Source organism: Globicephala melas, chromosome 20 (genome assembly GCF_963455315.2).
Source record: "Globicephala melas chromosome 20, mGloMel1.2, whole genome shotgun sequence".
NCBI lineage: Eukaryota > Metazoa > Chordata > Mammalia > Artiodactyla > Delphinidae > Globicephala > Globicephala melas.
Genome location: NC_083333.1, coordinates 33409820 through 33434867, shown reverse-complemented (window position 1 = coordinate 33434867; position 25048 = coordinate 33409820). Strand labels below are relative to the sequence as shown.

General features: G+C 51.2%; 1 protein-coding gene across 1 annotated transcript; it reads right to left on the bottom strand.

Annotated features, from left to right (window-relative positions):
* Positions 1-1623: 1623 nt before the first annotated feature.
* On the bottom strand, positions 1624-22518 carry NARF (nuclear prelamin A recognition factor). The gene is made up of 11 exons (XM_070044475.1): positions 22379-22518; positions 21361-21441; positions 18231-18374; positions 15612-15744; positions 12477-12611; positions 8487-8605; positions 7768-7897; positions 6686-6749; positions 5638-5775; positions 5204-5361; positions 1624-3286 (listed from the first exon to the last, which is right to left on the bottom strand). The coding sequence occupies exons 1-11, from the start codon at positions 22403-22405 to the stop codon at positions 3045-3047; spliced, it is 1371 nt and encodes a 456-aa protein (XP_069900576.1). The 5' UTR covers positions 22406-22518; the 3' UTR covers positions 1624-3044.
* Positions 22519-25048: the final 2530 nt, after the last annotated feature.

Below are 25048 nucleotides of genomic sequence, written 5' to 3'. Positions count from 1 at the left end.
TCGTGTGTATGCGTGCATGCACGGGTATGTGCACACGTATGTGTGCACATATAGTTATGCACGTGTATATATGCACACACGTGCACGTACACATATACATGTGTGCACATGTGCATGTATGTGTATGTGCAATTTGATTTCAATTTAAAAATCAGACTTCCGTTCTCGTACCTGCTCTCCTTGTCTTTAAAACGTACGGCTTGAAAATAATTACCTTTCACTCAAAGAACATTGTGCCTAAAAGTTTTCATGAAGCTTGTAAGAAAAGTCTATATAAATTTAATTTTTTTTTTTTTTTGCTGTACGTGGGCCTCTCACCGTTGTGGCCTCTCCCGTTACGGAGCACAGGCTCTGGACGCGCAGGCTCAGCGGCCATGGCTCACGGGCCCAGCTGCTCTGTGGCATGTGGGATCTTCCTGGACCAGGGCACGAACCCGTGTCCCCTGCATCGGCAGGCGGACTCTCAACCACCGCGCCACCAGGGAAGCCCTATAAATTTAATTTAAAAGGAAGTCTTTACAAGGAGACGGTAAGAAAGACAGTTTTTCCTTCAAGAAATCTAGGCTTTTGGCAGCTTCAATGTAGCCTTAGAAATGCTAGTGCTTTATGTCTCATAAAATTCACTACTTGCATGACTCACTGAGTGTAACTACCCTTCACTCTTAGAACGCTGTGCTTGAGTTCTTTCATCAAGCTTTTGGAAACATCCATGTAAAACTAACGTGGAACACTTTACAGGGACATGGAAAAGAAGACACTTTTTCTCAGTTAAAAAGCCAGGCTTGGGCTTCCCTTTAAGTCAGTGGCAGAACTTAAGAGCCTATAACAGGCAGTGCCCTTGTCTCACACCCTAGGCCAGCATCAAACTGATGTGTGGGCGGTGCATGAACTCCAGTCCTTACTCCAGCAAAGCTGAGGAGGAAGCACCAGTATCTACACTGGCTGGAACTGGACCAAGCGGACAGGCCTGGAGGAAATGGAATTGAGAAATCTGGGCTCGGATATGGTCCAGAGCAAGGGCACTAGAGAACAGCTATTCACCAGGATGACCGACATACACACACCTACAGGACATGATCACGGTCCACTGGAGGTATCAGTGGCACCAGGACTCAGACAACAGCACTCCTGTAGGGCAGCTGCTGGGTGTGACACGAATCTGGACCTATTCTGTTCCCCTCCTCATGCCAGGATAGCACTGCTCACTAGCAGACACCCCCTGCCCGATCATGGTGCCACCCCTCACTGTGACTGCTCATATCACTTGAGTTATAACGAAGTAAAACCAATCCTCATTCCACTTTCCTCTCATGTGGCTGTAACCAAAGGTCAGCTGTGGGTAGGACCTGATGCCACATGTGCGAACGCCCCGTCCCCCAGCCTGGGGGGGCGTGTTTTTGTTGTAGCTGGAAGAGGTGGCTTTCGAAGCAAGAAGAGCAGCCCCACCGGACTCCTGGCATCCCTGGCCCACAGAGGGCTTCGGGCAAAGACGCTCCCCTGCTCCAGGGTGGTGCTGGCTCCCAAAGCGCGAGGGAATAGCCTGGGTGGGGCTGGTGAGGGAGGGCACACGCAGGCCCCTGGCTGGGGAGTCAGCATCTGGTTCATGCACTCTCCACACTCAGACACTCTTCAAGTGTTTATTCCATAATCAGTTACTGTAGAGGATAGAAACTCAATTGTATATAGGTTAAAAGGAAAAAATATACAATTTCACACATTATATCCAGTTGTCAACCCAGATAGGTATACAGGTACAATACAACATAGAGTAGATGAAGGAAATCTAACAGCTCAGGCTTACAGCACTGAGGGCTCCAAGAAGAATGTCACCACCCATGATAACAAAATTCAAGTGCTTTGAACAACCAACTGGAGGCCTATCCACAGAAGTCTTTGTTTCACAGGATGAGCCCTGACATGGAGTTCCATGATTCCATAATTTCCAATTCTTTGCTAGCCCTTTCTGTTTGTGGGTAAACTGCTCTCTTCCACCTTTCTTTAAGGCGAGCTCACATGAGCACTACATGCCAGGTGGGGGAGTCCCGTCAGGAGCCACGGAGGCTTCACCGAGCCCTGTGGACGAGCCAGGCCCACGATGTGTGGGAAGGACACCAGGGAGGAGAACGAGGAGAGGCTGGACCATCAGGAAGCTGCCTCACCCAAGTTCAGGGTCAGAAGGGCCGTCACCTGCCTGACCCCACCCAGGGAAGGATGGAGGAGGCTGACTGCCGACCACACAGCCTAGCCTGAGCAGGGCAGCTGCCTCTCCATCCTTCCATCTGTAACACCCATCACCCTTCGCAGGCCTCCCTCTGCCTCAAGGTGAGTTCACTTAAAGAATGTGAATGTGAAAGCGTGAATTTGGGACATAAGCTGCAGAGCCTGCAGGGCCACAGTTAGAGGGTCTGGTCCCAGGAGGCGGCTGTTACACAGCACTCTGGACACCACAGCAGTAAGGAATGTGGCCCACTGTTGCCAGAACTTTTTCTCCAGAAAAGCTGAAAATCCAGATTCATATTTATGAGCCCCCTGATTCCTAAAGGATGCAGTTTATTCACATTCTGGCAAAAACATTTTTAAGAATAAAATAAGTGGATAAAAATAAGAGCCAACTGGGCAGGCCATAGACCCCCGCACCCTGCCCACTTCCTGTCATTTCCACATCAAATCTGTCTGAGGCATGTGTATCAGAATTTCTGGGGTCTTAGCTGTTCACAGGACACTTTCTGGATTTTCACTAAGCCCAGAAGACAGTACTCTGACTCCATTCTTGTTCTTTGGAATTTTTCAGTCTTAAAGGAAACTCAAATTGGGGCACCCTTCTCTCACGTTAAAATATTCCAATCACATACATATTACGAAGATAGCACCTCATCGAACTGAGGGAGGGGGCTGCTGACAAATGGGGGTAGCAAAGAATTCTGAAAAACCAAAGTAGTAAGAGAAAAGCTGAGCTGTTTTCTTCCAGTGTCTCTGATACCCATACATGGCAGCTCCTCCATCCTCAGGCAGCAGACAGGCCTGCCTCCCAGCCTCCTCGACCTTCACCACTTGATGTCTCGGCTGTTAGCAGGATGCCCTGGGCCCTGGTACGCGGTATGCAGGGCTTCCTGGACTCGGGGGGAGTCGGTGCCATCCAGCCACTCCTGGTACAGCTCCTGCACATGGGAACTGGTCTCCGGGAGCCGCACGGGGATGTCAGTGTAGATGCCTTTCATCTTCTGCAGCAGGGCCTTGTCCACGCACCCATCCTCGGTCTGGGCTTGGCCTCTGCCGTTAAGGCACCCTGAAAAACAAAGGGAGCTTACTCTTTCCCTCCTTTCACCTTTTTTTTTGGCCGCACTACATGGCATGTGGGATCTTAGTTTCCTGGCCAGGGATCGAACCCTCGCCCCCAGCAGTGGAAGCACGGAGTCTTAACTGTTGGACCACCAGGGAAGTCCCCCACCTTTCATCTTAAAGGGACGATGGTTCTGGAAGAGAGGAATGACAGCAGTGTGCAGTGTCTCGTGGCCAGAGCCTGGAGCTGGACCTTGGGCCCCAAGACCCCGGTCACAGGCTCATAGTCCCTCCTATTTACATTACCCGTGAAATGTTTTTATCTAAAGCCGAAATAACTTGCCAACCTTTTAGAAGTGAGTGGCTATGTACGCAAATCTGGATTTCCAGTTTCTCTTGAAATTTATCAAAACCAGGAGAACATAGAAATTACTAATGAACAGCTAAATCACTGGTGTCTACATAATGTGTGCATCCACATCTGGGCTGCACAGGGGAGGGGGACGGTGGATGGAGACCCATGAGCCCAACACCCTAACACCTCAGCCTGAATAAGGAACATGCCTCCTATGTATTGGCGCTACTTATTTTCAAACATGTTAGATGATGTCATGACTTGTAAGATAAAAATTCATTTAAGCAAACTTGCAGCAGGACTTCCCTGGTGGTCCAGTGGTTAAGACTCTGTGCTCCCAATGCAGGGGGCCTGGGTTTGATCCCTGGTCAGGGAATTAGATCCCACATGCCACAACTAAGAGTTTGCATGCCGCAACTAAAGATCCCACGTGCCTGCAACTAAAGATCCAGCATGCCGCAACTAAAAGATCCACACGCAGCAACAAAGATCCTGCGTGCCGCAACTAAGACCCGGCACAGCCAAATAAATAAATAAAAACATGAAAATAAAAATAAAAGAATCTGCAGCAAATTTCCAAACCTCCCTCCGCTTATCCCTTGGCTGCACCCAACAGCTGCCCTCTGGACCTCACATCTCACTTGCCCAGGGGCTGCTTCTCTCTCCTCAGATCCCAGCTCCTGCTCCCCCAGCTGATGCTCTAACTACAGGGCACAAGTGAGTCCTGCTGAGCCTCTACCCTGATCGGCATGCAGGTATGGGGTGCCTCTCCTGGAGGGCCTGCATGGACCCCTCAAGCCCACAGCTCCCCCGCTGCCTCCTCGTCCTCATCTCCTGTCCACTCCTCCACTCAGACCATGGGATCTGCCCTCCGTGTCCTGGTCCCTGGAGCGAGGTCCCCAAGGCTGCCCATCCCCCACGGCCAGCGCTCGCCTCTCTGCCCTCAGCCACCGGCACTGGGGCCTCCTCTCCCTGAGCCCGTCTCGCACCTGGATCCGCGTCCCCCCCGCCCCAGGTATTTCCACCTGTGTATCTTGTGGGCACCCCCCACCCCAGAATGGTACAGACATCCCTGACCCCCTCTCTGAGTTGGCTCTATCACCACCAAGGGGCCTGATGGGCCATGGGGGCCGCACGCTTCCCTCCTGCCCGACTCCACCAGCAGGTCCTCTTGCGGGACCCCTACCCCCTCTCATCGGCCTCCATCCATCACACGGGTCTCTCCCATCACTCACTGACAAACCTGGCTGGAGGAGGTAGGGGCCATTCAAGCTACCAGGCAGTCTCAGTGTTCTCGACACCAGCTGCCACACGAGCCGGCTCTCAGCTGGTGTCACCCAAGCAACTCTTCTCTGGGACCATGTCCCCAAGAGGTTTTCCAAGGTGACATCTCCCAGCCTGCATTTTCCAATATGTGGGTGTGAGAGGGACCATCATGCCACAACCACCAGGGCAGCATCCACACTCCCACAAAGCCCTTGGAGCTGAGTGAGGCTGGGGGTGGCCAATAGGGCCCGTTTCCTACAGGGCTCGGAGGTGCCCAGCTCAGCCTGGGCCCCTGAGTCTTACCCCCGGCACAGGCGAGGACCTCCACAAAGTGGTACGGGAACTTGCCCTTCTTCAGCTTTAGGACCACGTTCTGGATGTTTCGAAAGCCATAAGCAGCAGCAAAGCGCAAGAGAACCTCCCCGCTCTTCTCGAGGGTGACCTCCTGGAAGTCTTTGTTCCTATAAAATCAACAGCACAGACTTTCATCTGTAGGGTCCTTCCTCTGTGGTTTGAGGATTATTTCCAGTCTAAGTTTGGAGTGTCAGCAAAATTTAAAAGTCTGTGAATAACACATAAAAGGCCTTTCGATCTTGACTGGTATAAATTCTATAAATAGGACCTCCCTCCCAGACCTGCAGCTAGCTTTGCAGGGTGGGGGTCCTATTTATAGAATTTACACCTGACAGGCAGCACTGCCCACACAAGAAGACAGAGGCCACCCCAGCCCCACACACCTCAGGGTGCGGTAGGTGACCTCCCCCACGTCCTCGTTGAACAGCTCCTTGGCCGCATGTCTGAAGATGTGCGCCAGGTATCCGTCGGAGCTGGCTCCGTCATGGCGTCTAACCTCCTCTTCCTTCATGTCTCCAAACCTCACCAGGCAGGAAAAGTGACAGCAAGAATTAAATCCAACTCCCTAAGATTTATGATCCAAGGTTGCGAAAACCTTTACAAGTATTTAGACTTTGGGCAAAAACCTCATCTGTGTTGGGTTTCACTGGCTGACATGAAGCCTGCAGGTGCAGGTGCACCCACCACTGCCCCAATGACTCCTTTCCTCTGGCTGCACGTGTGTGAAGGGTACGACCCTTAGAACCTCACAACTCGGGGCATGAGAACTAGGCATCTGAGGGCCACTTGAGAGGGCACACCATCTGTGCCCGGCCAGGATGAGGCCTCTGGGTCAGCCTGGGCCCAAGCACAGGCTCTGGCCACAGGCACACCAGTCGCTTACATCCTATGCTTACAGTCTGCCTTCCACACCAGGGCTACACGTGGGCCTGATGTCACTGCCAGAAGGATCTGCTGCGCAGCCCGTGTGTGCCCTGTGGCCCTCGTGTGCTCTTGCAGTCTGTGTACACTCTGGGGAACAGGATGCAGCAGGACCACGGTCAGTGGTTGGGGTCACCACTGATGGCAGAAACCCAGTCTGCTGCTCTTGGGCAAAGGGACCTGAGGGAGCCACTCTGTGTCTGGAGGTGGCCCCCATCCCCCAGTAGGTCCAGGTGTAACGTCAGGAACATGTGAAGTTCAGGAGTGGGGGGTGCTGGTGTCCACTCCATGGTGCTGCGCATGCTCTATGCAGAGCCAAGGGTCGTACGTAGTGGGGCAACAAAGGGAGTGGCCCCCGAGGCCAGGGGCCTCACCACACCCATGCCTCAGTGTGGCATGTGGCCTCACTGTAAAGGAGGGAGGCCTTGGGACATGCGCCTGGCAGAGGTCACAAGGTCACACAGGAGGCCCCCAAGGTGCAAGGGTGCGTCTCCCTGCAAAGCCACTTACAGAGTGTCCAGAGCAGCGTCTCTCACCGAGAGGTCACTTTGTTCCATCATCTGAGTGATTTCACCTACAGACAAAGAAGCGACATAAGATGCCGTGACAGGACACGGCCCACATTTCCTCAGGAGCTGCTCCCGGTGTCACCTCCTTCCCCCGGAGGACATTCTAGGTTACAATGACCTTGGTCATCACGCCTGTCACAGGCAACAGATGCAAAGTAACACTGATGAAATGCCAGGGAAGAGTCTAATTCCTCCTTCTGCCCCTGAAACGGGGGCTTCTACAAACGTCTCCCGGTGTTTTTGTTTCCTGAGTGGAAAGCTTTCATGTGGATAGGATGACAGTTATCTGCAACAAGACCGATCGAAAATCAGGACCACTTTTGTATCTCCCTTTGCACAAGGGATCCTGAAGAAACCCTTAGCACTAAGGGTGTATCCTGAATCAACTGCTGTGGTGTCAGGTGTGTGTGAGAAGACTGAACATCTGTGAAAAAGAGTAAAAATCTACTGTATTCAAAGAAAAGATGCCCGAGTGTGCTTCTTAGGAAAACCCATCATCTAAGGTGAGCAGAGGGCTGTGGCTGAGGCTCTCCCACCCCACTCACCCCCATCACCGCCATAGGAGCCTGTGCGGTGGGGACCTTTCCACGGGCTTCCATGTGGGGAGTTTCTGGTCAGGGGACCCACTGTCCTCGGAGGTTGCCAGAGAGCCAGCCACTCTGCCTCCATGCCGTAGGGACCTGTTTTCAAGGCCATTTAAAGTACACCCAGCTGGGCTTCAGCAAAGACTTAATCTACCTCTCAACTGATGGCAGCATTCCGAATGGGTCTTGAGGATTCCAGGGAATCACTCCCATCCCAACACTGAGAAGGTGCTGCGGGCTCTCTGCACAAGTCCAGGGGCAGGGCCTCCACGAGGAGTCCCCCAGCAATGTCCCCGGTCACACATGTGCTTTCTGCTTTGCTCTGAAGGAGGAAGCTTCAGTGTCCCCAGTGTGATTGTGTGTCAGGCCCTCACCGCGGACACGCACTGGCCGCGGGGCTGGCCTCCCCCTGCTGCCTTTCCCGAGGCCCCACCCTCACCTGAGGTTAGCACGCAGTCAGTGCCCCGGGAACCCCTCGAAGCCGTGAGAACATCTTCCTGAAGGGCCTCCAGCTTCTTATCATAGCAAGGGGCCACGATGACATGGAAAATCTTGTCTGGGGACAGGTTCTGTGCAGGAAAAGCAAATCCACGTTGGGGGCCATGCAGAAGGGAGGGGGCAGCTTAATGCGCTGGACCCAGAACATGCCACAAGGGAGCAGGCCTGGTGCTTTCTCGGGGTCCAAGACCCGGGTCCCACAGACCAAGTTCCTGAGCCGCAGCACCCCCAAGCCCACCCACGGCGCCACCTCGCTCAAGACCTGCTGCCTGGACACTCACAGGGAGAAGCCAGAAGCTGGCCTGTTTCCCCTGAACTATGCACATGGTGACCAAACATCGTGACAACAAGCCGCTGCTGGACTGTAAATGAACGCCCAGCCGTTTTCCCTGCAGACTTTCCAGATGCTTCCCAAGAGACCAGGCCGCCCCTCTCCGTGCCCCTGGCTGAGCAGGAATTGGTGGCAATGCCAGAAGCTGAAAGCTGAGTGACCAGGTGTCTGGATGCCCCCTCAATCAGCAGGGCCTGGGGCTGAGACCACCTTGCACGCCCGGTGGAACCTCCCCTGCCCTCCCTCGCTTGCCCTGAGTTCCCATCAGCACCTGTCCTCACATGGAAGCTCGTTGCCTGACCTGCATGCTGCCCTTCAGGCCGGCTTACCTGCCGTCTGGCAAAGTAGTCCTTCACCAGGGATCCCATAATCTGCTGGGGAGACTTGGCAGTGCAGAGGTGGGGGGTGACAGGGTGACCTAGCACCCGCTCAGCATATCGGACCCAGCCTGAGGAGGAAAGGGCCCCGTGTCAGCTCCTCGTGGCTGCCTCACCCGGAGTAGAGCAGGACACGTCTTCTTTCAGGAGTGCGTGACAAGCTCCCGCTGACCAGGCCGCCTCTCCTCAGCGGCTCGGCCACGGGAATCCCAGGTGCGTCTGCCACAAGACTGGAGGGTGCCGGGAATGCGCGCCTCCCTCGGCCCCAGACCAGACAGAATAGAGCAAGAGGAAGGTAAGAGCTGGGGTTGCAGGTCTCCCCAAATTGAGAACAAGCTTGAAGGAGCAGCTACGAGGTGGCGTCCTGGGCGGCTTGGTTCCAGCTCCACCTTGCCAGCTGCAAAGTTGTTCTCATAGCCAGGATGGGTGGCCACAGTTCAGACAGGAGCCAATGGCCACCAGGCCTACCCAGCTTCACTCACCTATTGGAAATTAACAGCCCAGTAATTGCCCACTGTTAGGACAATGCAATATGAGAAACCCACACCCCCAAGCAATGCACAATAAGCAGCACAACCTGCAGCGTGCCCACGGCATGCCCAGCATGGCCCTTAGCATCTCCCCTGAGTCGCTGACTCCCACAATGCCTTGTGAGTGCACCACCGCTGCCATAGATTCTGGGGCGGACTGCAGGTCAGAAAGGTCAGCGGACCAAACAGCCAGCAGCTCAACCTGCAGGAGCAACAGCCTGCTCCCTTCTCCCGCTGGGCACGACCTGGTGAGGAGAGCGTCTGGTGACACTGCTGATCCTACAGCTGTGTCTGGTGTGCACACCACAGCACCATGAAAGGGGTGTCGGGGGGGGAGCGGGGGCGAGGAAGCCTGGAGACAAGCTGCCCACCAGAACCCTGGGGCAGCCGCCTCCCCATGCCCACTCCCGGAAGGAGGAACAGCAAGCACCAGCCAATCCCATCTGAACAAACTCAAACCACAGCCATCACCTGCTTGCAGGCCTGAGCATACTCAGGCAATGTCCATGGTCACCAGCATAAGCCCCTAAGAGAAATGCTGCTGGAGGATGGCTCCCCTCGTTCCCAGCCTCTGCACATGTACACAGAATGGTTCACATTAAAAAAGAAAAACTAGGAAATTCCCTGGTGGTCCAGTGGTTAGTACTTAGCGCTTTCACTGCCAGGGCCCCAGGTTCAATCCCTAGTTGGGGAACTAGGATCCCACAAGCTGCATGGCGCGGCCAATAAATAAATAAGTAAAAAGAAAAAAGAAAAACTATCAAAGGTCGTTGAGCATTTGCGGGCTCAAGGCCACTCCCACCACAGGTCTGGCTTTGTAAGGCCCCTGTGCACCCTGGTCTCAGCGCCAGTGCCCACACTGCAGACTCGGCTCTCAGGCAGACCCCAGCTCCATGCTGCGGGTGAATGTGCTATGTGCTGTGAAGGCCTCACACAAGATCAGGCAGAACACCAGGCGGTAGGAGCCAGGGCCCCGGAGAACCTCCTGGCCAGGGCGGGAAAGAGGACCAAACAGGCATGAGGAGGAGGAACCGGGTCACAGGGTCCACAGCACCTGGCACAGACACCAGACAGGCTAGCACTTTTTCACGGGCACCCCTGATCAGAACTTGCCACCAGCACCGGCGTGGGGCTTGGTAAGCCCCGCTGGCCCCCCAACTTGGTGGCAGCATGGGTGTGGGTAGGGCACCCAAATCCCACCCTGTCAGACTACCCACCTCTTCACAGTGACCCTCTCTAAAGGCAGAAAGGGAACCTGCTCAGAGAAGTGCCTGGCACAAGGTTCCCGCTCTCCAGACACTCTGCTGGGTTGGAGAGATTATATCCCACACTTCAGCTCAATGAGTGCTCTTGGCAGGATATCACACAGCCCAAGGCCCGTGAGCATGTCCAGAGCTGAGCAGCTCAATACCCCCTCTCCCACCCACCCCCGCTGGGCAAAGGTGCGTCGGCAAGGTGGTGCTCCATTGGCTTGTGGGCAGCAGAGGCCTGCCCAGATGTCCCTATCCCGGCCTGGACGTGCTGCCCTCCAGTCTGAGGAAGCATGACTGGGACATACGGAACCTGCGTGCAGAAGCCTGGCAAGTCAGTCCAGGACCACCTATAGCCTGATTCTGCGCACCAGGTCAAATCGTCCGACTTGGTGTTGTTTTAATTTCCCTAAGTTGTCACAGGGAAGCAAAACGTCAGCACCAAATTCTAGAAAAGGGTTCGGTCCGAACCAGATCTCACCTCATCTCCCCGAATTTGAGGGGTGGCATAAACATGAACAACAGATACAGTTTTAACTGGCTTAGCTACGAAGAGCTCCCGAAGGAAAATGCATCATTATCTAGGAAGAAAACTCGGAGAAGCTCCAAACCCACGAGTAAACAGCCCTGAGCAGCTCAGGGAGACCACCAAATGCAGCAAACACCAAGCTGGAGGAGGGGGAGTGGCTGGTCTGCAGCAACAGCAGACAGCCCAGGTCTCCACCAGTGCTGCGCTCACTCCAAGGACAGAGGGCCCATTGCTTTCTGCAGGAATCAACCACCTGCTTACTACCCAGGTCAGCAGGGCTAGTTCCTGCCAGGAGTGGAGGCTTCTGTCCCAGGCTCCATCCCAACAGGGCCTCCCACATAAGGAATCCATCGCTATCTGAAGGTTTGGTGTCAGGACAGCACAGGAATTCCTGTGATCCTGCCGACAGGAATGTGGAATGGGAAGTCTGGAACCACCGCCCTGGGGGCACAGGCCGAGCTCGGGTCATTTTATACTGCCTCTTCCTTGGATGGGTGGGAATGAGCCACAGTGAATGGCTGTGTGGCATCGAGTGAGGGCCCCACAAGGAGCCGGTGCTGGGATCCCAGGGGCAGGGGCATCTCTGCAGTGCCCTTGGAGACCTCAGCTGTGCATATCTACTCCTAAGCAGCTGCAAAAACACCTACAAGGACGTAAATGCAGAAGTGGACACCACGGTCCAGCAAAGTGTGCATTTAGAGTCAGTTTATACATAGACTCTGGATACAGAAACTGCCTGACACGCCTGGAGAGCTGGGAGCATCCACGTGGGGGGTCATCTTTCCAGGAGGACAACCTACACACGGGAAATAAGCCCCACCTGATGCTGATGACCTCTCACCGGCCCGTGGGCCGCTGAACAACATCGCTCAGTTAATGAATCAACCCATGGGCCTCTTGGACAGATGGCAAATTTGCTTTCCATGGTTTTACGACTGGGTGGAAAGTATTTCCAAATTCTAAGCAACCATAATGTCAACATTCAACTTTATTAAATCGTAATCCTAATGATTGATGGGCGACATGTAAAATGCTAGAAAAATTTGGAACCATGGTGGGGGAGGAGAGGTAAACTGAAAATAGAAACGTGAACAAAAACCTAAGATTATGTAGACCATAACTGGGCTCTCACAGACCTGATTTATTTAGAAATAATTTTTTCACTAAATGTCACTTACCAGTACAGCACTTCCTCCCTTCCCTTACGCATCATCTTTAAACATTTTCTTATTCCAAAACTTTCTATTTTTCCAGAATTAAAAAACCTGTGATAAAATTTCTCTGCCTCAGGCACCAAGCTCTATATAATAAAACTAATTAAAGACTGGTTTAAAAAGTGCTCCAGGATGGAATCTAGTATTAATGTAAAGAAATATTTTTTATTATGTAACTTCTATTTAAGTTGGCAAAAGATCCATGGGTGTTCATATTATCTATAATTGTTTGGACATTTGAAATATGTCATACTTTTAATAAATATGTTGGTCGATGTAAAACTACTCAAGGCTGAAACTACTCCCCAAGACCCACTGACCCCCGACCTCATCCACTGCCTAGGCCTGCCCCCAAACGTAGACTGATGTGAAAAGGTGCTTCAGGCACCCAGAGGCCCAGCCGCAGGCCCTGTGCTCACCAGGACAGGCAGAGGTCAGCATGGGTAACGTGGGCTCTTCCTCATTGTGCTGGCGGAATCGACGCACAAATTCTTTTTGACTCTCCAGGATGCTGAAATCTGCAGCGATTGTTGTATCGAAGACATAATGCACCCCTGCAGGGAAGAGAGGCGCATTTGGCTCCACATCACAGGATGTGGGATCTATTCTCAGGGTCTGGAGTGTCAGGGACAAACTGAAAGGGCAGACTCCACAAGCATCGATAGCTGCCGAAGTAGGAGACTGTGCCCTTTACTCTTTCAAACAACAGCACGTATCATTTATCACAATAAAACATATATATTCTCTCTCCTGCTTCCTCTTTTCCCCTCTACATGTACACAAACACCTTACCGTACTCCATATGTAAATTAATGGAATATTACAAGGTACCAGCAGTATTCTCTTCCAATTCACTGGCTAAATTAAATTCCAGTCTGTAATAATGCTCTTTGATATCTTTAAAATAAACAAAATGAGTAAACTGGCTGAGCATACCTTTATTAAGTTGATTTTTAACTAGCTATTCTTTTCTTAATAAATATTTTTCTTTTTTTAAAACTGAAGTATAGTTGATATACAGAATTATATAAGTTACAGGTGTATGATATAGTGGTTCACATATTTTAAAGGTTATGCTCCACTTATAGTTATTATAAAATATTTGCTATAGGGAATTCCCTGGCGGTCCAGTGGTTAGGACTCAGCACTCTCACTGCCATGGCCCAGGTTCAAACCCTGGTCAGGGAACTAAGATCCTGCAAGCCGCGTGGTGTGGCCAAAAACCAAATTTTTTTTGCTATATTCCCTGTGTTGTACAATATATCCTTGCGGCTTATTTTATACCTAATAATTTGTACCTCTTTATCCCCCACCCTTATAGTGTCCCTCCCCCTCTTTCCTCTCCTCACTGGTAACCACTAGTTTGTTCTCTATCTGTGAGCCTGCTTCTGTTTTGTTATATTCACTAGCTTATTATATTTTTTTAGATTCCACGTATAAGAACTATCACACAGTATTTGTCTTTCTCTGTCTGACTTAATTCACTTAGCATAATACCCTCCAAGTCCATCCATGTTACTGCAAATAAGTTCTTAATATTGGAAAATAAACCTAAGACAAAAGAATGTGCTCTCAATTACAATAAAATAAAGCAAGCAAATAATTTTAATATCTGCAGCTGGTCTGAACCTTAAAAGCAGCCAGTTATTCTTAAAAAGAAATATTATGGGGCTTCCCTGGTGGCGCAGTGGTTGAGAGTCCGCCTGGCGATGCAGGGGACGCGGGTTCGTGCCCCAGTCCGGGAGGATCCCACATGCCGCGGAGCGGCTGGGCCCGTGAGCCATGGCCACTGAGCCTGTATGTCCGGAGCCTGTGCTCCGCAATGGAAGAGGCCACGGCAGTGAGAGGCCCGCGTACTACCACCACCACCACCACCACCACCACCACCACAACAAAAAAGACATATTATGGGGACTTCCCTGGTGGAGCAGTGGTTAAGAATCTGCCTGCCAATGCAGGGGACACAGGTTCGATCCCTGGTCAAGAAGATCCCACATGCCGAGAAGCAATGAAGCCCGTGCGCCACAACTACTGAGCCTGCGCTCTAGAGCCCACGAGCCACAACTACTGAGCCCACGTGCCACAACTAATGAAGCCGTGTGCCTAGAGCCCGTGCTCTGCAACAAGAGAAGCCACTGCAATGAGAAGCCCGTGCACTGCAACGAAGAGTAGCCCCACTTGCCGCAACCAGAGAAGGACCACGCGCAGCAACAAAGACCCAATGCAGCCAAAAATAAAAATAAATTTATAAAAAATAATAAAGAAATATTATAAATATTGTGTCACCTTAAAGAGTTACCTTAAAAATATCAGTTTCACTGTGGATATATTTTCTTTATTAATATTAACACATAATGCCCAATTATTTATTTTTTAAAAATCCCCCCCCAAAAATAGGGCCTTTCACTATGAGAAGACAGAGCATCTAATAACTTCGATCTCTGGTAAAACTAAGCTAACCTTAGGCTTTTTTTTTTTTTTTTTTGTGGTACGCGGGCCTCTCACTGTTGTGGCCTCTCCCGTTGTGGAGCCCAGGCTCTGGATTCGCAGGCTCAGCGGCCATGGCTCACGGGCCCAGCCGCTCCGCGGCACGTGGGATCTTCCCGGACCGGGGCACGAACCCGCGTCCCCTGCACTGGCAGGCGGACTCTCAACCACTGCACCACCAGGGAAGCCCTAACCTTAGGCTTTTTAAGATTAAAAGCATAAAGGATGACTTAAGGAGTCCACGCTGGTAGCTGCAGCCTTAGTTTTGATTGTGGCAGGCAGTGCACCGAGAAACAGCTCCACGTGGAAAGCAACACGGAGCAGTGAGGCAGGCAGACCAGTGCGAGGACATTTAGTCTACATGTCATCTTATTTTATTAGTAATCCCAATGCGTTTACATCTTTAAAAATCCATTGAGGAACAGTAAAAACTCTTATTTGGCAAATGGCTCAAGTTCTCCTCTTCTGAGCCCACCTGTAGGACACTCTGGGTTGGAGGGGAAGTTCTAGTCTGACATGACAGACAAGACAGAAGCACTCTTATCACTGTTTGAGGCAGTATTACTCTAGTATTCATTCACATTTGAGTCCTCACGTACTGACCTTTCATTCTTCACACAAAGGACATAGCCCATTCCCTTCCTGCTCTGATCTTCAGAGAGCTTCCTGGGAAACCAGATGCCAATCATCGTAGATGTGATTCTCTATCGAATAAACGCCCTCTGTAACCACTATGAGCCAGGCGACTCGACATTGCTGGGCAAGCGTGGGTCCCAGGTGTCCCCAGCTACGTGCCCTAAGATGGTCATTTGCTGTTCCCAGAGGGGCCAGCCCAGCCGTAACACAACACCCATCTGCATGGCAAGAGGGTAAGTGACACCAGCCTACCATGCATGGGTCAGAGAGACGGTCCTCTTATGTTCCACAAAACTCTCATGGAAGTTCTTACCTATCCTGTGCCCTTGAAAATTGAACTCTAGAGATTAAAAGGGCAGTTAAAAACTCAAGTTATAAATTCAAATTAAATCAAATTTATTTGCTATAAATAATATCAAAAGGCACCTCACCAAGACTTTTGAGGAAGCCACAGAGTCTTCTGGATGCATCAGTCACACTGAGGCTGAATTTAGCAGCAAAATAAGGCAGAGACTGAGGACATACCGACACTGCCAGCACCTTGTGCTTTGAGGTATCACATTTCTAGGAGAAATAGAGAAGAACATTGTACATGTGGTGATTACACAAGGAGTGAAAGTAAGACACCTTCGTGAAAAGTCTAGAACAAACAGAATGTAACAGATGCCCTATGGAAAAACTAATAAAATATACAAGACACTGGCAAGCACAAAGAAAAAGGAGAAAAAAACGAGAATGAAAAGAATGAGACATTCCAAGAGATTTTATCAATTTTAAGAACAATATTAAATCAGAAATATATACATCGATATTATACATAAATGCAAACATCTGGAGAAAATGGATAAATTTAAAGGAAAAATAAAAGTTATGTACAATATTGGACTGTAAGTAACTGAAATGACCCATAACAATGAAAATACATGAAAATGGGGCCCTGAGGTCTGCCCCCAAGAGACCTCAAGCCCAGGTCACTTAGTGGCAAATTTTAGCAAATTTTTAAGTAGTAGATGATCCTCATTTTCTGTGAAGTCTTTAATAAATACCAAACAAACAAGCGTGAAACCAGGCTATCACACCCTGAATCCAAAACCAGATGCTGGCAGTTCAAGAAATCCCTAGAAAAATATGAACAATTTGAGTTTAGAAGAATGCTGACTCATCACGGACACGCAGGATGTAACCCAGGGGAGCAGCATGAGCAAGCATGTCGGGTATTAGAAAGTCAGCAGTGGGATCCCTTGACCTGGGATTAGAGGAGAGAAGATGCAGGATTATCATGACAGAGACTGTTAAGGTCAGACACTGCCTGCAAATGAGGAAAAGCAGAAACCTGGACAGAGGTGTTCAGTGGTCACCTTCCACCACAGTCTACCTGTGGACTGGTCACAGGACAGTCTGGTCCTGTCCCCATGCCCCTGCCTCGAAGCTCAGGCGAGACAATGCTGAGGCTGCCTGTCTCCTCTGGATGGGATTTCACTTTCATGTGACGCCTGGGAAACCCACACCCAACAAATCCATCAGGGCACCAAGCTGGCACACACTGACCTCCAGCTCCCTCACCAACTCCTATGATGCCCGAGCCAGCCAGGCATGGTTTCTGTGGTTTGTGACCAGCAGCATCCTAATATAAATTTGGAAGCAGGAACAAGGGGGTGCCAAGTTTCAAATGCTACTGGAGGAGGAAGAGCAGAGGGCGGTCTGTCCCCAGCTTCAGGAGCCAGACTCGGCACTTCCTGCCCCTCTGTCTGACACCCTGCCCAGGGAATTGCGAGGACGCACTCCTCACTTCATTCTCACTCAAATATCACCTCCTCTGAGGGAGCCGATTTATGACCAAGAGGGGATCAGCCTGAGCCCAGAGCCGAGGGCAGCAGGGAAATAGAAACTGCTTTTTCCTGATGACAGCCCTGACTGACTGACTCAGCCAAACCCAAAACCTCTCCCACTTCTAAGCTTTCAGTTTCATGAAATAACTAAGCATTTCCTTTTTATGCTAGTCTGACTTGGGTATCCATTTTCTATAGCCAAAATGCTGATTGGTATGAGTATCTACATCTCTTTAATAGTAAAAGATTCTGCAAACATCTATTTAATAGTAAAACTTTACCAGCATTTCCACTAAAGTCTGAAACAAGACATTAGTACTATTTTTTTAATTTAATTTTATTATTATTATTTTTTTAATTGGCCACGCCACACGTGGCATGTGGGATCTTAGTTCCCCGACCAGGGATCGAACCTGCGATCCCTGCATTGGGAGAGTGGAGCCTCAACCACTGGACCGCCAGGGAAGTCCTGACATTAGTACTATTTTTATCACTACTGCTATTTCAGGTTGATTTAAAGGTCCTAGACAATACCATAAGAAGAAGAAATAAGATATACAAAGACTGGAAAAGAAAAAATTTGTTACCTGCAGTCAGTACACCTAGAAAAAAACCTGGGCCTCACGTGGGCCAAAGTGCCCAGCACGGTGTGTAGAGCCGGTACACACACTTCCTGGGAAGCAGCTGTGAGAGCACAGAAACACCCCAGGCCAGAGTGAGGGCGAAGAGAGATGTGCTTTACAGCCTCATCTGCCTCCGCCTTTCCTGTCTTTCCCCTTCACCTGTCTTCCTGTCACTACTGGAATACAAGTGACACTGAGTAGTTCCGTCTGTACAGGGAGTCTGCAGGGATGAACTGAAGGACCACAGCCCTGCCCCAGGACGCAGAGCCTGTGAGGACAGAAGCCCTGCCTCTGAGAATGCCCCAGAGGCAGAGCGGCAGCAGCTGAGCCACCACACCATCCCATGACCAAGCACTCAGAGGCCTCCCCCAAGCCAGGGGAGCCTGGTCGGTGGTGCCGGCCATAGTTGCTGCCCACATCAATGAGGGAGTGTGACTGTGGATGCGGTTTTGTTCTGACAGGGCTATGGAGAGGGTCAACTACAGCAAGGGACACAGGGCCAGGGCCAAGATGCACTCCCCAAGCCCGAGCAGAGGCTTCATGCCTCACCTTGACCTCCACCCACCTCTGGCGCCAGAAAGCGCCTGGGATGCCATACCTTGTTAAGGTTCAGAACTCGGAAGAAGTCCTTGGCGTTCTGCTGGGAAACCTGGACTCCTTCCTCTGCAGAAACACAGCTGTCACAGGCCAGGCAGTCACTCAGGAATATCTTGGCATCAGCCAATTTATGGAATTCTCCTTTCTACGAAAAAAAGATGATGCTCTGGCCTGATTCTTCAACAAAAACTCTTTAATGCTTGCTTTTTTAGAAAAAGTAACAGCGCAAGCATAATACAGAAAACTGGTGCAAAACCCCTGAGACATCCAGGCCAGGCCTGGAGCTTCAGGTGCTGCAGCCACCATGGTACCAGGGTCCCACGGATGGCAATATGCGGGGAGCGGGCCAGCACCGTCAAATGTGGCAGGAGGAGAGCTACACTTCTGGGCTTCTCCTGCCCCCACGCCTCTCCCTGCTGCCACTGGGGGCTCCTGGCTTGGCCTGCTCTGCACTCCCCGTTGAGCTCGCCCAGTCCCACGGCTCCCCACAGAAGCCTCCTGTGGAAGCCCGCAGACTGGCCTCCCTGAGAGGCTTAGCACTAACGTATTTCACTGCTGACCCGTGGGCAACAGGGCCCTCACGTCACAGAGCTGTGACGCTCAAACTCACACATCAGTGACTCTGCTCCCTTAGACACCAAGACAATAACCCTTGGCTGCTTTGTCTTCTCCTGGCTGCTCCTGCGCCCACTTGCTCCCTGCAGCTCCCTCCCTAGGCAGAGGTCCACCAGAACACAAGCCACACCTCCGATGGAGGCCCTCATCACCGTCACTCCTCCCAGCTCTCACCTCTAGCCACTCTGGCCCTTCCTGCTCTGGGTCTCCCTGAGGGAAATGCTCCCTGAGAGCCTGGCTCACCCCTCGGACCCTCGCAGACACCTGCCGGAACAGCACCCCCTGGCATCTACGTGTTGCCTCTTTTCCCTGAAATGCAAGCTCTGAGGGAGCAATCTTGTCTCATACCCTTCTGTTCTCTGACATCTCCTGTATACAGAAGGCACTCAATAAATATTTGGTGGATGAACATATGAATATTCTGAAGCCTACCAGAGCCATTTCAACAGCCCCTGATGGTTGTACATTGGTTCTTCTTTCAAACATTTGGTGAGAGAGGGCTCGCGGTGGGGGTGGTGTGGTCCTCCCATCCACAGCAGCTCTGAACAGGAGTGCACACTGTCACCTCCGTCCTCCCCATGTGCCCCGGTGTCACTGTGCAGCGCTCACTCCGGGACCTTGTTATGTTGCAGATGCTCATTCAGGAGGTATGGACAGGACCCAAGGGTTTGCACTTCTAACAAGCCCCGAGGTGGGGCCAGAGCTGCTGCTCCAAGGGTCTGGAGCACATGGCTTGGCACACAGCTGGTGCCTAATAGGTACTGTTGAGCGGCACTGAGACTTCTGTCTCCACTGCCCCTGCAGAGGTGCCCAGGACCACACTCTGAGCCGCCGCGGGCAGCAGGGCTCCCTCCCGGCCTATGAGCCACATGCCACCCCGTCATCCTCATCCTCTGCAGGCTTTCAAGGGCCAGGCCTGGTTCCTTCCCACCTGTTGCGGTCCTTCCTCTTTCTCCTGCTGCCTCTTAAACACAGGCATTCTCTGCAGAAGCCTATCCATCGGCCCTTCTCTCCAATCAGCCTCACTTCTCAGAGCAGCATCAGGCCCCTACTCAACCTCTCCAATCGCGGCCTCCAGGGAGCTCTCTCCCTCCCAAGCTCCAGACTGATATCCTGCAAAGCTCAGGGTCCGTGCAGCTCAAACTGCACTCAGCTCCCTGTGCCGCACCCCCTTTCCTGCTTCTGCCACTCTGGCTGGCCCACCCAGGCCTCACCACCCTCAGCCTCCCAAGTAGTTTCCTTCTATTCTTCCCCTACTCTAGTCAGCTTAAGCCACCTGCCTTAAGACATGCATCCAATCTATCTCCCTGCCCTTAACACCTTCCCTGTGCCTGATGAGCTTTCACCCCATCCCTACATCCCCCACCCTCAGTTCTCACCACCCCTCAGGGCCCACTCCAGTAGCCACTTTCCTGACTGGCTCTTCCCATCAGGGGGTCCGCCCACTGTGCTGGCAGGGCGCCCACTTAAGCCATGTACACACATTATCTCCCGGCTACCACAGCCCTGGGAGAGAAGTAACCCAACTCCCCATGTCACTGATAAGGAAACTGGGGCTCCCAGGGTTAGATGTCTGTCCAAGGTGATGTAGCCAGAGGGTGGGTGTGGGAGGCCCCAGGCTAGGTGCTCTGGGGCTGGAGGGCCCCAGGTGCTCCCTGCCTCTCTTCTGCCTCAGTGCCCTGGGTGCTTGTCTCATCCCCTGCTGCTCACTAAGGCCTACAGTCACCAGAGCACACAGCAGCACTGGTACATGACAGAACCAGATCAAAGCCTGTCTGACTCAATGTTGTATTAGGACTCCTAAACTAAAGAGGAAACCTGCTGCTTGCTTCTTCCATGTTGCCAATTTTCCATTTCTAAAACCGGTACCAGTACTTTTTAAGGGAAGAAATAACCTTAACCTCCCTGTACCGCATCCTCCTCTCTGTAAAATGGGGACAACAGTAGGGCTTACTTGAAATGCTCATTCTGAGCACGAAATGAGATCACATGTATAAAGCACTTTCTCTAGCACCCAGCTCAGGGTATGCACCTAGTAATTGTAAACTGTCACTACTGGCTAAGGAAAACCTAAAAACTCAAGAACTGAGAGAAGAAACCATTAGAAAAATAAACTTACAGAATCAGGAAATCTGAATTATTTTATAAATTACCTACCTAAAATCCCATCTTACAGAATAGAACTTTTCACTAAAAAGAAAAGAAGGTTTAAACATTACAGCTCTATTTCTAATAAACAGCCAAGGACAACATTTTTCTTTGTCCCTAACATGGTATGTCTTGGCTTGGTGTATTCTGCGAAGAGACACTGTTTCGTGCTCTTACCTTGAAGATCGTGTGCCTCCAACTGACTGACTTGCACGTTTGGCCCCTGGCAGGGGCTTTTTAGCCCCTGCATTTCTTGCTTCTTTCTTTCTTACAGCAATGATGTACCTGGTGATGTGAGCCCCCAAAGAGGAGAAAAACAGCAGCAGCTGTTTACTACAGGCTGATACAAAACTGAAAAATCTACTTGCCTCTCCATTCTCGTGGGCTGGACTTGGTACATCGACTGATGCATTCTCTTGGTCATCGGTTTTTGTTTTTTTACTACATTCCTTGAAAAGGCAAAGGAACATATGAAAGAACAACTTTTAATCTGACTCTGTGAATTTAAAAAAATATACATACTTGCTGATGAATTCATCACATGTCTCAAAATCTTTTCTACAGAAATAGAAGCACTTATAATTGTGGACATACAAACACACCCATACACACCTTAATACCTGCATTGTTTGCAGCAAATGAAAACTAGAAGCAATGTGGCCTCTCATGACAGGTAAATTAATGCCAGACTACCTGGACATGTGTATACTTGGAATACAACAGAGGTTGTGTGTAATGCTATGAAAAGGTATCTCCTATATAACGTTGACTGAAAGAAAAAGCAAGTGATGGAATAATATTTATGATACAATCCAATTTTGAAAAAACAAACAGAAACCCCCCTGTGCATCACAGCCTGGAAGTAAGTGGGTAACGCTATCACAGTTACCGTGGTTACCCAGGTAGCAGAAGGCCCAGCCCGTGTTTCCTTCCTGCACTTCTGTGTCGTTTTCGTTACTGTAAGCACTAAAGTTTTTAGGTAGCATAAAGCCCCCTAAAAACACTGTTGATCACCGTATCGCTAATTCACACCAAGGATGGTGTCTGCTGTGAGTGCCCTGACTGGTAGCAAAGGTTGGTCGGTTTTTCTGGTGGTTTTTGGCTTCGAAGATACTTTGAAAGGATAGACATGCGCCCCGACGTCACGCCGCCTCCGGGAGACGGGAGCGGGAACCGGACGCGCGGGTGGCCCACTCTCAGCGGCCTCCACCCCCGAGAACGGGAGCTGCGGGCCGGCGCCCGGAGGTTCTGTCAGCGACGACGCGGAGGCAGAGGCGCTCGGAGCTGCCAGGCTCCCGACGCCCCCGAGGCCCCAGGCTCTGCGAGCGTAGGCTCGCCCCGGCCCCTGACCCGGACCCCGCCCCGGCCCAAGCGCGCGGACCCCACCTTCCGCGTGCAGTGCTCACACTTCATCTGGAGCGGGGCTGGCAGGTCCGGGTGCGCGGCCTGAGCGGAGCACCAGGAGACGCGGTCACCGCCACCCGCCGCCCGCTGCCCGCCACCCTTTGTTGTCTTCGCTCCGACGTGGCCCCACCCTTCGCCGCTCCGCTCGACCAATGAAAGCTCCGGGAGCGAGCGAGCCACAAGCCTGAACCAACAGGAACGCGTAGAGGGCGGTGCGGCTCCACGCTTCAGGGCTCTGCCTAGGCCAATGAGACCACGGGAAAGGGGCGGGTCAGGCCCTGGAGCCAATAGGAGCACGCGGGGCGGAGCGGGCGGGACCCCCGCGGAGACCGCTGCCGGTTCCCCGGCGGGTTTCCGCGGCGTGCGGGTCTGACGGCGGCTCTGGGCGAGCTAGCTCACCGTCCCGAAGGGACGGCCCGAGATCGTTCCTAGAGTGCTCGGGCGCGTCAGCTTGGCGCCAGACGCGCGCTCCGCTCCGGGCCAGCCGAGACGGCGCCGCCCCGCCGCCATTTTCGCCCCGAGAGGCGTCACGTAGGCCCGGCGGGGTGGCAGTGCGCACGCGCGGCGGGTCGGAAGCACGTGTCGCCGTCGGGAGCGCGAGGCACCTGTGAAGCGGTGGTGCTGGACCTGCGTCTTTCCGCTGCCTCTAGCAAACCGGGGGTGGTGGTGGGGGATACAGGGCTAAGTGGAGATGCTGAACTCTGTCCACTGTGAACATTTTATGAAGTCTGTGCATGGTCATCGTACCATCGGAAATGAGAAATACACCTGGAAGAAAAGCATGAGGGTGTCTCTATCAAACACCAGCAGTTCACAGGAATCTCAGGAATGGACCCTTCTTCCTCCTAACCTTGGGGGGGGCGGTCACAGAGGTCAGCAAAACATTCAAGTATATTCCATGTCCCAGAACGTCACCAGGATCTTAAAATTTTCCCCATTAAAACCTTTTTTTTAATAGTTTTTGGCTCGTACCACTTTTTTTTTTTTTTTTTACAAATGCCATCAGTTAAATTCAGGAGGTCCTAACTGGCTGCCAGATTAACCCATTGTATTACTCAAATCTATGTCTGCACCTCTCAGAAAACATCTTCAATTATCAGCTCAAAGAAAAGAATAATTTTAGGTTGTTATTTGTATATATTTCGTTAATGTTTTAAAAACATAAACAGTATCATCATGTGTGAAAAAAGCAAGTTACAATTAGTTTCATCAAATGTGTAGTTAGTGTTCAGGTTTCTGTCCAGGTTTCCCCAATGGTCTCACATTTTTCTAGTTTCAATCAGGATCTAAATAAGGTTCAATGTTTTATTAGTCTATATTTCAATTGGTTTGTGTGTTTGTCTCTCTTAGAAATCTTTGTTTCTAGAAAAAAAAATAAGGCTCACTTAGAAGTTAACAAATATAGTACAGGGAGTTCCCAGTCTTAAGGTTTTGGGAGTTTTTTTGGTTTGTTTTTTAAATCTGTAGGTTCCATCCACATACCCCCCTCTCTCCTTGCATATCATAAAGAAATCAGGTTGACTGCAGGGTTTTCAGCAATCGCTTACGGCATCCATGTGGAGTTCTTTAGCATACCCTTATTCTGAATTTTCAGCAAAGGGTAGTTAAAACATTCTAGTGCCTTGATCACAGGTAAAAATTTTTTGTCAAGACTACATAGATAGTGTTGTAAAATCCCTTCAGGGGGTTCTATTGTCTGTCCTTCTTGTGATGTTAATTAGCAGCCATTGATGAGATTGCCTAGATTCATTAGGGTGATGTTTTAAAAATTATTTATTGGCTGTGTTGGGTCTTCATTGCTGCGTGCGGGCTTTCTCTACTTGCTGTGAGCAGGGGCTCCTCTTTGTTGCGTTGCGCGGGCTTCTCTCGTTGTGGAGCACGGGCTCTAGGGTGCGCGGGCTTCAGTAGTTTCACATGAGCTCTAGAGCGCAGGCTCAGCAGTTGTGGCGCATGGGCCTAACTCCGCAGCATATGGGATCTTCCTGGACCAGGGCTCGAGCCCGTGTCCCCTGCATTGGCAGGCGTATTCTTAACCACTGCGCCATCAGGGAAGCCTCCTCAGGGTGATGTTTTACTCCTATCATTTCTTCTTCACTTATTAGCAGGACTTCCATAATGAGAAATACCTCTTATCCACTATTTTATTATTCTGTTGAATTCTTCTGACAAGACATTAATAGTCTCTTTGCATTTTTAAAAAATAAATTTATTTATTTTACTTATTTATTTTTGGCTGCGTTGGGTCTTCGTTGCTGTGCGTGGGCTTTCTCTAGTTGCGGCAAGTGGGGGCTACTCTTCATTGTGGTGCGTGGGCTTCTCCTTGCGGTGGCTACTCTTGCTGCACAGCACGGGCTGTAGAGCGCAGGCTCTGCAGTTGAAGCGCACGGGCTTAGCTGCTCTGCAGCATGTGGGATCCTCCAGGACCAGGGATTGAACCCGTGTCCCCTGCATTGGCAGGCAGATTCCTAAGCGCTGTGCCACCAAGGAAGCCCAGTCTCTTTGCTTTTTAATACATTTCCTTGTACATTTCTTACTTCAGACCTGACATCAGTCTCACTGGAGGCACTCTGCTACAAAACCACTTTGGGCTTGCTGGGGAAGGTGGTGGATGCTGGGTGCAGTTGGCCAGTGTGTATTGTAAAAGCTGGACAC